General features: G+C 44.2%; 1 protein-coding gene across 5 annotated transcripts in view; it reads left to right on the top strand.

Moving 5' to 3' along the window:
* Nucleotides 1-344: 344 nt before the first annotated feature.
* The window catches only part of CADM1 (cell adhesion molecule 1), a 287,524-nt gene continuing 272,713 nt past the window's right edge, over nt 345-15,155 (top strand). For all 5 annotated transcript variants that reach the window (XM_039496484.1, XM_039496486.1, XM_039496487.1 and 2 more), the window contains exon 1: nt 345-500. In XM_039496484.1, coding sequence (XP_039352418.1) covers nt 383-500 — 118 coding nt within the window. In that variant the 5' untranslated portion in view covers nt 345-382. The remainder of the gene's footprint in view (nt 501-15,155) is intronic.

Consider the following 15,155-nt stretch of genomic DNA (forward strand, 5'->3'; position numbering starts at 1 on the left):
GTTGTTTGGGGGGGCTGTAGTACAGGGGTGGGGGCTGCACCACGTGGATCTGGGGATCGGGGATGGATGGGGGGGCTGCTACGGGTGGGGGGGCAGAGGGAGGTGGGGGGCAGCTGGCTCCCCCCACCGGACACCTGGCTCAGGCGAGCAGCAGCCTCCCCTCTCCCACCGCCGCTGCGCCCCAGGCCGGAGATGAGACTTTACCCCCGTTCCCTTATCGCGGGGCGGGGCCAGGACGGGGCTCATTAGCATCCCGCCAGCGGGCGCCGAGAGGGGCGGGACTCCAGCCCGCCCCGCCCCGCGGTGACGTTGCGCATCTCATTAGCGGGCGCTCGATCGCTAGGTGCGGGCGGCGCTGGCAGAGCGAAGCAGGTGCCCGGACATGGCGAGTCGGACCGAGCCCAGCGGCTGCTCCGGGCGCGGCGGCGGCGGGGCCCCCGGCATCCTCCCGCTGCCGCTGCTGCTGCTGCTGCTCGCCGCCGCCGCGCTCGTCCCCAGAGGTAGGGCGGGGGGGGGCTCCGGCCCCATGGCGTCCCGGCGACGGGGTGGGGTGTGGGGGGGAGCGCCCTGGTGCACCCCCATAGCCCCTTGGTGCACCCCTATACCGCACCCCTATAGCCCCCTGCTGCGCCCCATAACCCCATACTGCCCCCTGCTGCACCCCGTAACCCCATACCGCACCCCCATAGCCCCCTGCTGCACCCCATAACCCCATACTGCCCCCTGCTGCGCCCCCATAGCCCCCTGCTGCACCCCATAACCCCATACTGTCCCCTGCTGCGCCCCCATAGCCCCCTGCTGCACCCCATAACCCCATACTGCCCCCTGCTGCACCCCATAACCCCATACTGTCCCCTGCTGCACCCCATAACCCCATACCGCACCCCCATAGCCCCCTGCTGCACCCTCATAGCCCCCTGCTGCACCCCATAACCCCATACTGCCCCGTGCTGCGCCCCCATAGCCCCCTGCTGCACCCCATAACCCCATACCGCACCCTCATAGTCCCCTGCTGCACCCCCATAGCCCCCTGCTGCACCCCATAGCCCCATACTGCACCCGTATAGCCCCGTGCTGCACCCCCTGCCCTCATACTACACACCTGTAGCTCCCCACTGCACCCCCATACTGCACCCGACCCCATACTACACCCCGTAGCTCCGAGCTGCACCCCCATACCGCACCCCCTGCTCCCCCATAGTGCTCCCTATAGCGCTCCCTTGCATCCCCTATCGCCCCCTCTGTATTCCTGTGCCCCCATAGCTCCCCTTCTCCACCCCCTTGTAGTTTTCCTGCTGGACCCCTGCGGCTTCCCCGCCCCCCAGCTCTCCCCTGCACCCCCCCCATAGCCCTTCTCTTGCCCTCCTCCCCCCGCTGCTCTGCCCCCTGGCAGGGCCACTCTCGGGGCTGGCTGCAGCTCCCCTCTGCCTGGCTTTCCAAAGCAGAAGTTGCTCCCCCGTGACTTGGCTCCGGCTCCGGCTTCTGCTTCTTCCCCAGGCCCTGACTCATTGCGCTTCTCCCTTCAGCAGCTGTGCTGGGGGGCAGGGGTTTGGGGGGGGCAGGTTTCTTCTCCCCGTTTCCTCTCTTTCGGCCGAGTCGGGAGGTAGGCAGGCAGCGATTGTGTGAATTAAAAATCTCAGCCCCTATCAGTGTTTTGAATCCAGCCAGCCTGCCGCCTCCTGGGCTTGCAGACTCCGGTAGAGCCTCCTGCTTCGCTAAATTTTGCAGGGATGTGGAGATTGGAAGGACTAGTTCGAGTCTTAGCCCCCGTTCCCAGCCCTGCTGTTACAGAGGCTAGCTCCGTGTTTGTAACTAGAAGGGGATTTTATTTCCTTCCCTGTATTGCAAACATTTTTCTCTTCCAACAGCAGCGGCTGTGAGTGTTGGCAAGATTGGAAATGAAGAGGGCAGTATTTGCTTTCAATAACAAAAGGGAGAGAGACAAATCACTTCACCGTCAGATCACTCTCTTTAGCAATGCTTCAGATAATGCTGTTTGCTGATTTCTTTTCACCCATACCTCCCTAAATAAATACATGTGTGGAATAGATCAGATTGAACATCCCTTGTGCAGAGAACCCATGATGACAGTTACATCAGCAGCAACAAGTAGAAAATAAAAAAAATAAAATTGCCCTATCAGAAAGAATGCTTAGCTGTATTGTGGCCTGAAGGTTGTTCTTTGGCTGCTATAAAAGTCTTCTAGCATTTCTCTCTCTGATGTTGTGGTTTTACCAGTTATTTTCACAATTATGTAAATAGTATGCAGCTGAGTAAATCCTAATGTGCTAGGTCAAGCCCTTGAGAGGATTATTCCATGCAAAGCATTTTTAAAAAGTGTTCTATTTCCTCCAAGCCATTTATTTTATAGACTAAATGTGTATCGGGTGCATAAAATGAGATTTTTGGTCTCATTTTTCTTCCACTGAAAGCTTTGTGTGAATCGCTAAATCTTTAATTTATGGGTTGGTAGATCAATTGGTTTGGCAAACCTGGATTTGTTCGAGGTTCCTTCTTTGTGATGTCCAAGTTTTGATGATCTTAATAAAATATTCCTGAAAGAGCATCCTTGGACTACTGCATTGTGAAAGACCCTGTGTCATTAAAACCTGGGTGCACGTGAGGATCTGAAACTGGTGAATAACAGAGGAAACAGTACATTGGCTGCTGAAGAGACTGTTGGGCACAGATATTTCCTTTAGACCAAAAATGAGAGAGACATACGGTTGCTTATGGAGAGTAAAGTAATGGGCTACATCTGAGTGTTCAGCCTGCTTGTTGAGTGAGTGGTGAAAGTAGTAACTGCTTTATTTATAAATATTTTGCTATATGAAATTGCTGTTCTTAAAAGGGGATATATAGTGACTAGTAAAGAAGGAACTGTAGGCTCGACAGTGCGTGTCAGTGACATGAAAATTCTGTTACTGGTTACCATGGAAGCAGCTTCTTGCTCTTGTGTATTTTATGGGTCTGACTGGCTATCAAGTAGTGTTCACATTTAAAAGTAATTGGTTTCTGTGTGTGTTCTATAATTCTTTGTTCGTAGAATTGTTGTAATTGAAAGTGCTAAATAAGTCTGGGCCATATGCTGCAAAGGCAGGCATCTGTCAGTGTAGCCTGAGAGAGGACACCCCGATGATGAATTGGGAAGCCAGAAAGTCTGTAGTGAAGAGTTGAAAACCTGTTGGTATCGAAGTAGAACTTACGTGCTTCCATTTTCTTTTCTGTTGTGGCTAATAGGAGCCTTGTTAAAATGAGTACTTCAATGTAACATAATCTGTCTTTCATTCAGACTAGATGCTTTTCCCATGGCGATTGTTTTGGATTAAATGGATGTTAATTTAACTCAGCCAAAATGGGATTGCCCAAGCCTTTCTGGCTCTTTAAAATTGCTCCTGCTTTACAGGGAAGCTGCATGATTTAACTTCAAGCTATAATTGGAATCTCAGCTGACAGTTTTGTGGGTGATTTGGGGCAACTTCCGCAGTACTCTGCCACAGTGTTTTTGCAGAGGCTTGACAAGCTTCTATTCTGGGCTACGTATTCTACCAAGTGCTGCCTAGCTATTGTTGCGTTTCTTCTGCATTGAACTGAATAGCCACAGGAGGGACTTGCACTTGCGTCTGGCTTTGATAAAATATCCCTCATTAATGCCACTTTATATTTACAGTGTGTCACTGGAGACGCACAAGGCTTCATTCACTGACTTGTGTGACAAGAGGAGCTAGCGTTATTTGACTGGGACATTTTGGAGGAACAAGAGAGTCATTGAGTGATCTTTTGAATTTAACTAATACGAAAGGGGGAGGTGGAGAATAAAAGAGCAGGCAGTTCTTTCCAACAAAGAGCTTTATTCATCTGTATGTTGTACATGTTTTCCCCAGTGGCCCTCTTGGTCAGGCAGTGGGGGAAGAAAACTGGTGTCACTTTCAGTTCATTATTCTGACTTGACATACCTTCTTTGAGCGAGGAATGCTCTCCAGAGCAAGGCCGCCATCCCGTGCCGCCTGCGTACCAGTTAGGTCAATGGCAGTTACTTTATGAATGTGCCATTTTAAAACACATTGTTTTGGAGGAAGTGCTAATTTGAGTTCCAGTCCCTCCTCTTAGCTCAGCAGTTCCATAGATGTAAGTGCCTGCTTGTTGGGGGAAGAGGGGGGGTGGAAAAGGAAGGGAATGTGCCATTGGCTGATTTTTTTTTATTTTTTTTTTAAAAAGGGTAGGGAAACAGAGATGTCACTTTGGCATGACTCTCAGTGGGCAGAGGCCAACACTCAATATGTTCAAACGCTCAGGTATTTATGCAATTACTGCATGGTGTTCATGGTTTTTAAGACGTTTTGCTGCCAGATGGATTTTTGTCCTTTTCAAAAATGACATTGTAAAATGGGCTCTGGTTTTATGGGGTCATGGACTTTTCTTGCGCTCCTGCTCATACCTGTTAGATTTTAGTTTCACGCATAGTGAATTGTTCAGTCGTTGGAGCTGGAGAATTGGATCACTAAACAATACTCGAGCTAAAATAAAAATGCTTTCATAATGTGGCCATGAATACACAGTTGCTCATCCCCTCTTTATGTATCTCAAACCCTTAATGCCTCATCTCCTGCTTAGAATCACCATTTAAAAAAAAAACTTTTTTATTAAACGGAAGGCTCGTACCGCGCTACTACATGGCAAGCCGGGTAAATGGAGCCCAGCTAATAGACATAACAATCTGAATTAAAATATTGCAGCATTAGGAGCAATTGAAAAGAAATGAAAATGAGGGATCTGAATGCTGCAGTTCTTCCGTTAAAAGGAATGTGACTGACCTGTACATTGGGCATTACTCACTGACAGACTGGAGAGCACCACACAGCGGTAACTGTTGCAGAACGGATAATTTGCTACTTGGAGCCTGGTGGTCATTAATCTCCACTACAAGTCTGATTATCCGAGGCAAGGGGTAAAGCACTAGACACTCTCCATTGGCTGAATTTATGTCAGGTTTTCTTAAAACCCCAGGAATGTTTTCCTCACTTCTCCCTCCTCTCCCAGCACCTTTTAAAAGCAGTTAATATGCAATAATGAAGTTTCAGTACGTCCGGGAAAGAAAATCCATGCCATGGTAGTAAATACTTGTTTGGTAATAATTGCATAGCTTTGCGTGCCTGTCTGTCTCCTAACTCTAGGGTTAAATAGGTCCTTTCTGCAGTGCTTGGCTAGGTACAATACGGTGATATTGCTGTATCAGACTGTCTTGGCTGAATCCTATAATTGGGGTGTGCTTTGGAGCATGTTGTAATAGCTGTGCTGAATGAGTCAAGCACGGTAATTGGTATAGGGCTAGGCAGTGTTAAAACTTGGTATAAAATAGTCTAATGCCATGATGAATCTGCGTATTTCTTCAGCACCTTTCATCTGATGGTGTCAGTGCTTTACGCGTAAGTAAGTTTCACCTTCTCTCCCTGAAATGGGAAAAGAAAACAGGAATGACTTCAGCTAGCACTGAACTGCAGTCAGCCCTGGGATGGAACAAGCAGCTGTGTAACAGTGCACAGTAATATACTACATGGTAGTTTGGACAGAATAACATTCCAACTCAAACCACTGGGGGAATTTAGCGAGGCAGAGTATAACTGCCCAAACTGGAATCTTGTCTGACATCCAGAGTTAACAGAGACAAGATGGGTGAGGTAATATCTTGTATTGGTGAAAGAGATAAGCTTTCACCAACAGAAGTTGGTCCAATTAAAGATATTACGTCACCCACCTTGTGTCTCTAATAGCTTTGGACGGATACAGCTGCAACAACGCTGCAAATCAGGGTTAACCGTTATACTTGTAAGAGAATGCAGTGGGATATCTAATGACAAGAAGGGTCAGGACTTGAGTTTTACATCTTAGCCAGGATAGATAAGCCCTGTAAGCAACGGACCAGCAAAAAGATCTGCTCAGATGTCAGTGATCTAACGTGACTGGTCAACAATCCCACTGAGAATATGGGTTAAGCAGACTCTTGTAAATATAGAGCAAGATTGTAAGGAGCCTTTGTCTGCAAGCAGGGGGGTGGGGGGCGCGAATCTTACTATCCACTGTGTTTCACTGGGACTGAGCTGAGCACTTGGCATGAAAAAATATATTAAGAGTTTCTGGCTCTGGTGAGTGTTCTGCATGATATGCAAATACTTGAGTAAAGTTGCAAAGGAGAGGCTGGCAAAGAAAATACAACTATCCATTCTGGTTGTGATATGGGCTCATTCAAGGCAGTGGAGCCCTGGTTGTAAGCATGACATTAAATTTAGGAACCTAATCACCAGTGGGATTACTATGACCTCTTCTGAAGGACAGGAAGAATAATACCAATCATCTAGGCTTTACGTACCCAAGCTATGGTGAAATGGGGGCTAGTCACTAGCACCTTCATCTCACTAATTAGTTTTAAATTAACTAGTGACAATATTGGACACAACTATACAACTCAGGAAGAGCTGCTGCTGCTCTTGTTTTTGGGGAGGCTGTTGTACCCTTTAGCCAGAGCATAGATATGTTCCTTCTTCAAGCAGCAGTCCTCATCAGTTTCTAGTGTTGATCTTTTGCTGTTTGTTTGTGTTTGACTTTTGTTTGGTTGTGTAATTAAAGAAACACTTTACATGAAACAACTGACTCAGTAAATAAAGATGGCTTAGAGCTGTTGGGCTGTGCCAGACTTCTGAACATGGTACATGGTGGGCAGCAGTAGGCAGACTGTCTCTGCCCTATTGCTGGATCTAAAAATGGATCAGACCTTGTGTGTCTGAGGCCATGCCCAACAGAATCCATTTTTGTTTTAGAGCAGGCATGCTGCCTCCTTAGACTATTTAAGCGCTCTTACCAGCCTGTTTTGTTGATTTAAAAATAACTTTTCCTAGTAACATTATGCTTGTTGTTCTGGTTAGGGTGTTTGGCACTGACTCCCTGCAGATGCTGGTAATTTACCTTTTTAAAGTGTCTTTACATTTAAATTAATGGAGGTATCCTGTCTCCTAGAACTGGAAGGGACCTTGAAAGGTCATTGAGTCCAGCCCCCTGCCTTCACTAGCAGGACCAAGTACTGATTTTTGCCTTAGATCCCTAAGTGGCCTCCTCGAGGATTGAACTCACTACCCTGGGTTTAGCAGGCCAATGCTCAAACCACTGAGCTATCCCTCTGCCCAATGTCTTTCATTTCGAGCAAAACATGTTTCAGGGTGTCCCAGAACTCCTTCTCTGACTGTATACAAAAGTTAGGCACCTTCTTTTGTTTTTGGGGATATGATTTTACCAGACTTCTAAAACGTCCTATGTGCAAGTGGACTGTAAATTTAAAGCATTCAGTCTGGCTGGATTCCAGCCACATAAGTAAACATTTATGCAGTAGTTTAGGGATACAGATTACGTGTCCAGCTTTGCTTGTATCTTTTCTGTGTAACTGGACATTACACAGAAAACTCTGTAGTCATTTCCTTGTGAAGCATTGTATACAATTCTCCAGTGTTGCAGAACCACCAGCACTGAATAAACAGTCTTTGTTCAGAAACCTGCAATAAAAGGGAGAGAATTTAGCTGGAATGTTGCAATTACAAGTGGTACCTACTTGTTTAAATCTCATAAAGCTCTGAAAAAGTAATTGCATGCTCCAGCCAACAGCTGCTTTTGTGGTTAATGGGAGGTTCCATTGCAGAACTTTCTTTGAAGGTCTTCCAGGGCTGGCTCAGAGACTTTGGTGCAGCTGGCTTCAGACTTGTGTCGGAAGAGGTGGGGAGAACATGGGTGTGTGGGAGGGATAGTTTTTTGACATGCTGCAGGTTTTCCTTGGAAACAAAGCATTATGAGGTTTTGGTTACAAGTTTACAATTGAAACAGTGGGGCCATGTTTCTAGGAAGAGCAGACGGGTGTTGGTTACCCTGGTGAATCCTAGTCCGTTGGAGTTAATCTAGTAAATTGAACTGGGTTCTCCAGTTGTGTGTATGTGGACGCTGTGCCTGAATCTGATATTCCAGATGGGGTTTGTCAGATACAATAGTCAAGCCTGGCCATTCTGGGGGAACTCCTCAACTAGAAGCTACAAGTGGATATGGTAGGTCCCATTCTGATACTTGGATACATGTGTGGTTTGTGCACACACCAATTATTTTTCCAGTCGGTTAAGTTTGCTGGGCTGGGTTGTTGTGCTGCATTTTACATCTTTTACCAACTTGTTTTATGCAGCAGCTGAAAGTGAGTGCAAATCTCTGACTTTTAGGAGTGGGTGAGTAGGCCACATGGCAGGGCGTGTGGGGTTTCTCCAGTGAATAAGGTGGCTTGGGTTAGTCTCTCTTCCTGTCTCAAACTCCTCCTGTGGACACAACCAGCTCTCATGGCTGGGTCCAAACTCCACCCTTCACTCAGCTGCTGCTGTGTGTGGATGCTGTCTGCCTTGGGGGACTGCAGCATACTGGGAAATTCTGGTAAAATATAGCCAGAACCTGCTAGTCAAGGACAATGCTCAAGCACGTAGTGGCACATAAGCCGGAATGTCTGCTGGACCAACTCTTATTGTACATGTACAATACATGTTTTAAACAAAATCATAAAAACTGTAATTTGACTAGAACTTTAGTGAAGGAAATTCCCTGAGAATGTTGAGTTCTCAAGATAAACTCATAAACCGGAAAACCAGTCTTATTAGGAGCTCAATACTGAGATACAAAATGCCATCTTTACACTCCTGCACAATGGGAATGAAGAAATGGCATATTGTCTAGGTACTGGAGGCTTAATTGGGAGAGCTTATTGTCTGACTTCAGTAGAAACTCTTGCTTCTATGTGACTAAAAATAGCTGCCTAAATGCCTGTTTTCTGGACTGAAGACGTCCAGATTAGTTTAGCCCAAGTGCCATGTTCTGACATGGTTAGTTCCATCCCCCTTTTCTGTATTGCAGTAAAACTAGCCGTAGCCTGTAAGCAACTTTCTCAGGCTTTTGGTTCAGGATAAGTGGAAATGGCATTTGTGAGCGCAGTTTGACTTGTTTTACCATTCTAACATCTTATCTATGATTTTTTTTTCTGGACAATAAGATGTCCACCCTCCAGGTCTTCTGTTAGTGCCAGTGGAAGTTGAGTGGACATACTGAAGGGAACAGACCCTTAGCTGTACATGATTGAAACCACTCAGGTACAGATTATCTGATGTGACAGTGAATTTCCCTTCTTTGTTCCTACCATGTGAAGGTGGTACAACATCTTGAAGATGAGAGGAACCTCTTTGACACCTCCGTTTGGCAGTTGCGTTAATACCCACAGCTGCCATGTACCAAATTAATCTGCTTTAGGAGAATGAGAAACACCTCACCAATTTTCAGTGGAGAGGGCTTTGCATGATCTTGTCTAGTTTTGTTTTTTCAGTTCGATACAACATCTTTACTCAATACTATAGACTAGCTGTGAGCTGACCTTTTTTATCTCATTTTTTTTACCCACTTTCAGAGGTTACCAGCTACCATTGCTGATACTAGAAAAGACAAGGCTCTAGTTCTACTCATAAAATGAACCTGTAATTCATTAGTTTTTATTATGAATGTTATGGGAGATTGTAGAAGAAGATTGGCCTGTATCACCGGCAAGTCAAGAGCTCTTCCTTTACAGTAACGCTTGGTGTCCAGTAGGATCATAACATTCCTCCTTATGTAATGGGTGGGTTGACCTCCGTTCCTAGGAATGCCATCTGGATGTACCTCAAGGGGCTACTAAAAGGTGTTGGGTTAGTGTTAACCATGCCCCTGGCCAAAGGCTCCCGGTGTAAGAATTTCTGAAAATGTGCCGATTGGCGTGCATAATCTATTACCCCAGCCACCCCAAACACAAGTTACTAGTGTAAACTGCTTTCTCTTGCCTTCCACGTTGTCTGGTCTCTCCACAGCTTGGCTGCGAGGGACAGATGAGCATTGCTGGCCCTTAACTCTGAAGGGTAATTCTTGGTAATTCAACACTCTCCTTATTGTAAAATAACTTCTGTTTCACAGCTGTTTTTATTGGACGTCTGGAACAGTGAGTCACATGTTGAGCTTCCCTCAGGGGTGGGGAAGAAGAGGTTCTTATTAGCTAGAGAAACTGGATTTTTTTTTATTTTTTTTGGTCTACACTTCTTCACCTTCTGTTCTCTGTGGCAGTGCAGCCTAACCAGATTCGTCACGGGTAAATACAGTGTTTCAGGGCTAGATGTTGGGGCAGGGGAAACCATTGCACTTACAGTACCGAAGCATGGTCTGCTTGTCTCAAAGTGGGAGTAGGGAGTTACCGGGATGGAAGGTTCTTCCAAAAAGTGCATTCCCTGATTTAAAAAAAAAGGAAAAAACAAACCAACCATCTTCTCGAGCTTTCCGATCCTCATCAAAGAGAAGATATTCACAGTTGCAGAGTTAGTCACAAGGCGTTGCTGCTACGTCCACAGTCCATGCCTAAACATCAGCATTGTAACTGATTTGTATTAAACTTCCTTAAACACCCACTGTTTTCAGCCCACTCCTCGACAAACCCAAGCATGCACTTATGAATGGGGCAGGGGAATAATACTGAAGGAAGAAATCACTGAGATCGCCTTGGATCTCCTTGACTCTTCATGAAGTCAGTCAGATGGAGAAAAAGCGCACATCCTGCCTTAAGACTCCAGAGCCGTAGTCACATATATCCACATAATGCTATGGGGAATTACAGAGGTTCCTTCCGAAGAGCTAGAATACCAGTCTGGTCATTGCATTGCTCTTAACAATTACTGATTCTAGCTACGCAAGGAGATGGTGATGGAAGGTGTATGTCTGCATTTTCTTTTAGAGAAACACAAGTAATAGTAAGTGGTAATCTTCAAGGATGGCGAGTCCAATGTCAGTGAGTTACAGGGGATTGGATTTCCTTTAGGGGCATTAAGTACATCTCTCCTGGGATGGAAGTGAGCCCTCTGTACTCAGAATTCAGTCACTGGTATTGATGGACATAAGAGCACACGGGGTTCAGACTTCAGCTCTGCCAATGTGCTAAAACTTGACCAGACAGCTCAGATTTCTTTGTATCCCCTTCTAGCACCAAGCATCTGTGAGACAAGGACTCATCCAGAATAGAACTTAAATTGCATCCTTCAAGCTGTTACTAGGTGTTTGAAAGTTTGCTTCTGTGGGTTTGTTTGTTTGTTTGTTTTTTCTGTGCATTAAAACAAAACTTCCTAAACCCTAATGCAAAACATAAACCTTGAGATGAGTGAAGACCTGAGCAGAGCTCTCCAGATTTCATTTGAGAACAGCACATTTAACTGGCCAAGAAGTATAGCTTTATAATTCTGGTCACTTGGTAGACAATATGCTCCATTTGAGACATCTGCATAGAAGTTGGCACACTTTCCCCAAATCACCATTAATTTGAATAGCGGTTGGTTGAGGACTGTTGCTCCTCAGCAGTTTGGGTTAAATTTCTACCCATGATCTAGAAGACAAAAGCATCCTCTTCCATTGCCTGGCATCTGAGGCCTCGAAGTGTCATCTGTACCAGGTATCTACAGCATGTGTGTTCTCAGAAAGAAGCATGATTGAAATGAGGAAATGTTCAGCATCAAGTGACTGTTCCCCACCCCCATTCAGTAATTAGAAATAAGTCTGTCTACAGCATCAAAAGATCAGAGTAATAGGATGGAGCAAGAGAAGTGGCTTGTTGCTGCTTTTTTGGTTTTTAAATGAGGCAGCCTCCCTCCTAGGAAAATGTGCCCTTTAAATATCTGTGGTATTAATCTCTAAAATTGGAGTTATTGCTAAATAAGATTTTGCTACAATTAGGCCAGAAAGTAAATTTGCCTTCAAACAATCTCCTGTTAAATAGAACGGTTTTGCTTCACGTTAGCTCGGAGGGGAATACATTAAAATAAAGGTGAAACGAATGACTTTTTTTCCACTTTAATCCATATCCTGGGAGTAGATTGGGGTTTGTACCTAACTCTGAATGTAGAGGTAGAACCTGCACTAGCCACCTTTTATTGCTGTAATCCTTTTCTTAAATGCGTTTAGTGACACTGATATATCTGTGACCTTGAAAAGGCATGTGGCTTTTAAAAAAGCTATTTTTTCCCTCAGCTGCCATAATATATCATGGAATAACTTTTGGGCAACAGTCGCTCTTCATCCATAAACAGTAGCTGAAACGATATGACTGAGCTGAATTGGGGAGGAAAAGGCTAGTGGCTCTTGTTATTTATAGCTTATTCACCAGCATTGTCTCTTTTACATGAACTTCCATTTGTTTGGCCTTCTGTTATGTCTGCTGAGGGCACGTAGACTGCCAGCAGTTTTACTCTTTGCAATGTTGTATCGCGTCAGAACATTCAACGTCTTGTCAGTGTTTCCTTTGCAGATGTAAAACGGCGTCTTCGGTTACACAGTTGTATTTGCTTAAGCATTATATATGGATTAGCTCAATTGGTTGAAGTTTTTAGAAGAAAGACCAATACTTTGTTTTCCTGAAGCGTAAGGTGATGTCAAATGGTATTTCTTGGTGGACGTTGCCGATAGGACTACTTGCTTTTGGGAACGCTGCTTTATGAGAGGAGTATTCAAGCAGTCTTGTTGTGGCTTCAATTAAGCATTTCTTTCATAGGATGCCACCAATAAGCCAGTAAAGACAGAAAGCTGACGTTAGACAAATCTCATTTCTTGAGTAAAATCATTGTATATTAATGTACAGGATATAACATTTGTGCATTGAGTCAATGAAAAGGTTAGTCAGCCAATTCTAACTGGATTCATTACAGTTAAGCTCTAAAATATCCCTGCTTAGAGAATTGCTGCTCTGGCTTGTCTTTTGTGTATGTCTCTCTTATTGTTGTGAGATTTCGAATGAAAACAAGCTCTGATTCTTAAATTCATCTGCTTCTGTGATCCTGCTCTCCCCCACCCCCAAACCTCTGACATGTAATTGGTAATATGAACATGGTTGTGATGTCAAAAGGCTTCAGTGGATGACCAACTGTAGGAGTGGGTGAGCTTTTAAAAGCACCCCCCAAAACCGATGTGGGTTAAAAAAAGACTATCTGTAACTGAGATGAAGGGAGAAGAGATTCCTTATACTATGCAAGCTGTTTCTAAATAGAACGTATGGCACTTTTTGAGGTGTCAGCAGTTCTTTAAAACATTCATGCCCACATCTATCTTCCTGTCTTAATGGAAAAGGGGGGAAAAAAACTTGAGAGTAATTTCATAATGCTGCTTAATACTGAGCAGTGCCATTCAGCATTACTATTGCTTTCTGAACACTGTCTAATTAGGGTTTTGGGGGTTACAGAGTTAAGTAGAAAGCGGATTCACAAGCATCAGAACTGTTAATGCTTTTCATTGACAGAATGTCGGCTTTATTGAACTTCAGTCTTCTTGTGGAGCAGTTGGATTAGATTGTTTGGAGTAAGCACAATTTTTTTTCCAAGGGGTGGGGTACAAAACAAAACCGAACAAAAAGCTGATTAGTGTAGGAAATGCTTCTGTGATAGCAGTGGGAATCTAGGTCAGCCTAATAGCAACTCCAGTTCCTTAGGCAGATTAATTTTTGTCACCCTAGTTTTTAGCATGATATGCAAAGTCCAGAGAAACAGTGTCTGGTTCCTTAGTGCATATTAGCCAGCAGGGGGTCTGGAATTAAATTTGCAAATTTCATTTGCAGTTGAGCAGTGAGAGTTTAACTCAGGCCTAATATGGCATCATGCTGAGATGTCATTGGCATTTCTTGAACTCTCCAACATCTGCACAAAACTTTACGTCACCTGTGGTAGGTGACTCTACGTTTCTTGAATGTGGGGAATGTAGGAGGAGAGAATGGGTGGACTCCAACTCTGGCTAATATGTGAAGGATGGACGGATGGCCCTCTCTTGCACATAGCATGACTTGGGACAAGTGGCACACAGCTTCCCTTCTATGTGATACGACTAATTTCTGGCCAGTATTAATGCCAAAATTTACCCCAGATAGGTAGAAATATGGCAGAGTTCATCCAACTCCTTTTTTGTCTTTTCTAAAATCTTTTGTTGAGGCTGGTGCATTATCTTACTGCTTACTCACTACTATTTTATTACTTGCAAAACTTCAGAAATCTCTTAAGGAGGAAATTAACTTGATATGAAGAATTATCCTTTCTGACCTCAGTGTTCTAATAGCTCACCCATTGCTCAGATTAATGACTTTTGCTTAGTTCTTAAGAAGCTATATCTCTAAGGTTGTGATTACATGATTGCCATCTCATGCCAATACACGTGATCTTTCCTTGTCCCCTTCTCCTTCTGATGCTGAAAGTGAGTGAAATGTGAAAGAAACATTACTCATTTTAAATAGTTTTTTCCTGCCAGGTTAATGTGACTCTTAAGCGGAGCCTCATGAGCTCTGTCCACAGTAACTGCTTTTAAGTTGATTTAAAGTTCTTAAATACTCTGAATTGCTTTACATAATCTTTTAAACAGGATGTACAAATTTAATGCATTTTTTTTAAAAAAAATCCATAACTGTCAGTTGCTGTCCACGAACTATAAAGAGCAGGTAGATGATTGTAAGTTCTGGAGTGTGGAATAAAATTGGCAATGGACAGAAAATGCAGAGTAATATCAACTACATTGAGATATTGAAGGGCAAAGGTAAAACCTAGTGTGGGTGAGAAATATAACACCTACTTTTAGCCAGTTCATTTATTGCTAAACAGAAATATAATTTGAGCCTAATAAAAAGGAGGGTTTATAGCAGAACCAATGATGTGGCTTTTAAATTGCCCCAGGAGGCTGTTGAGTGCACCATTGCATAATGAATCTCTCAGCCATGCCCTCTTTTCTGCAAATGGACTCTTGTTAAGTATGCTAACAGAACCAGATAAATACACAATACAACATTGTGAGCCACATATGCCATGTTAAATACTGCTGTCTTCCTCTTGGCTTTGCAGCTGGATAGCATTTCTTGTGTAGATGCTGGATAGGTCTATTTGTGTGATTCCTGTGTGAGGAGAGGGGCTTCCTTCGATGATTTATTGCCCCTTGATATTCTTATGTTTCTTGCATGGGGAATTAAAAAAAAAAATTCTCTCCTCTCCCATAGATAAAAATGACTTAACAGAGTGTAGGTGTCAGATCACTTAAAAATAAGTCCAAAATAAACTTTGAAA

Source organism: Mauremys reevesii, linkage group 12, assembly GCF_016161935.1.
Source record: "Mauremys reevesii isolate NIE-2019 linkage group 12, ASM1616193v1, whole genome shotgun sequence".
Lineage (NCBI taxonomy): Eukaryota > Metazoa > Chordata > Testudines > Geoemydidae > Mauremys > Mauremys reevesii.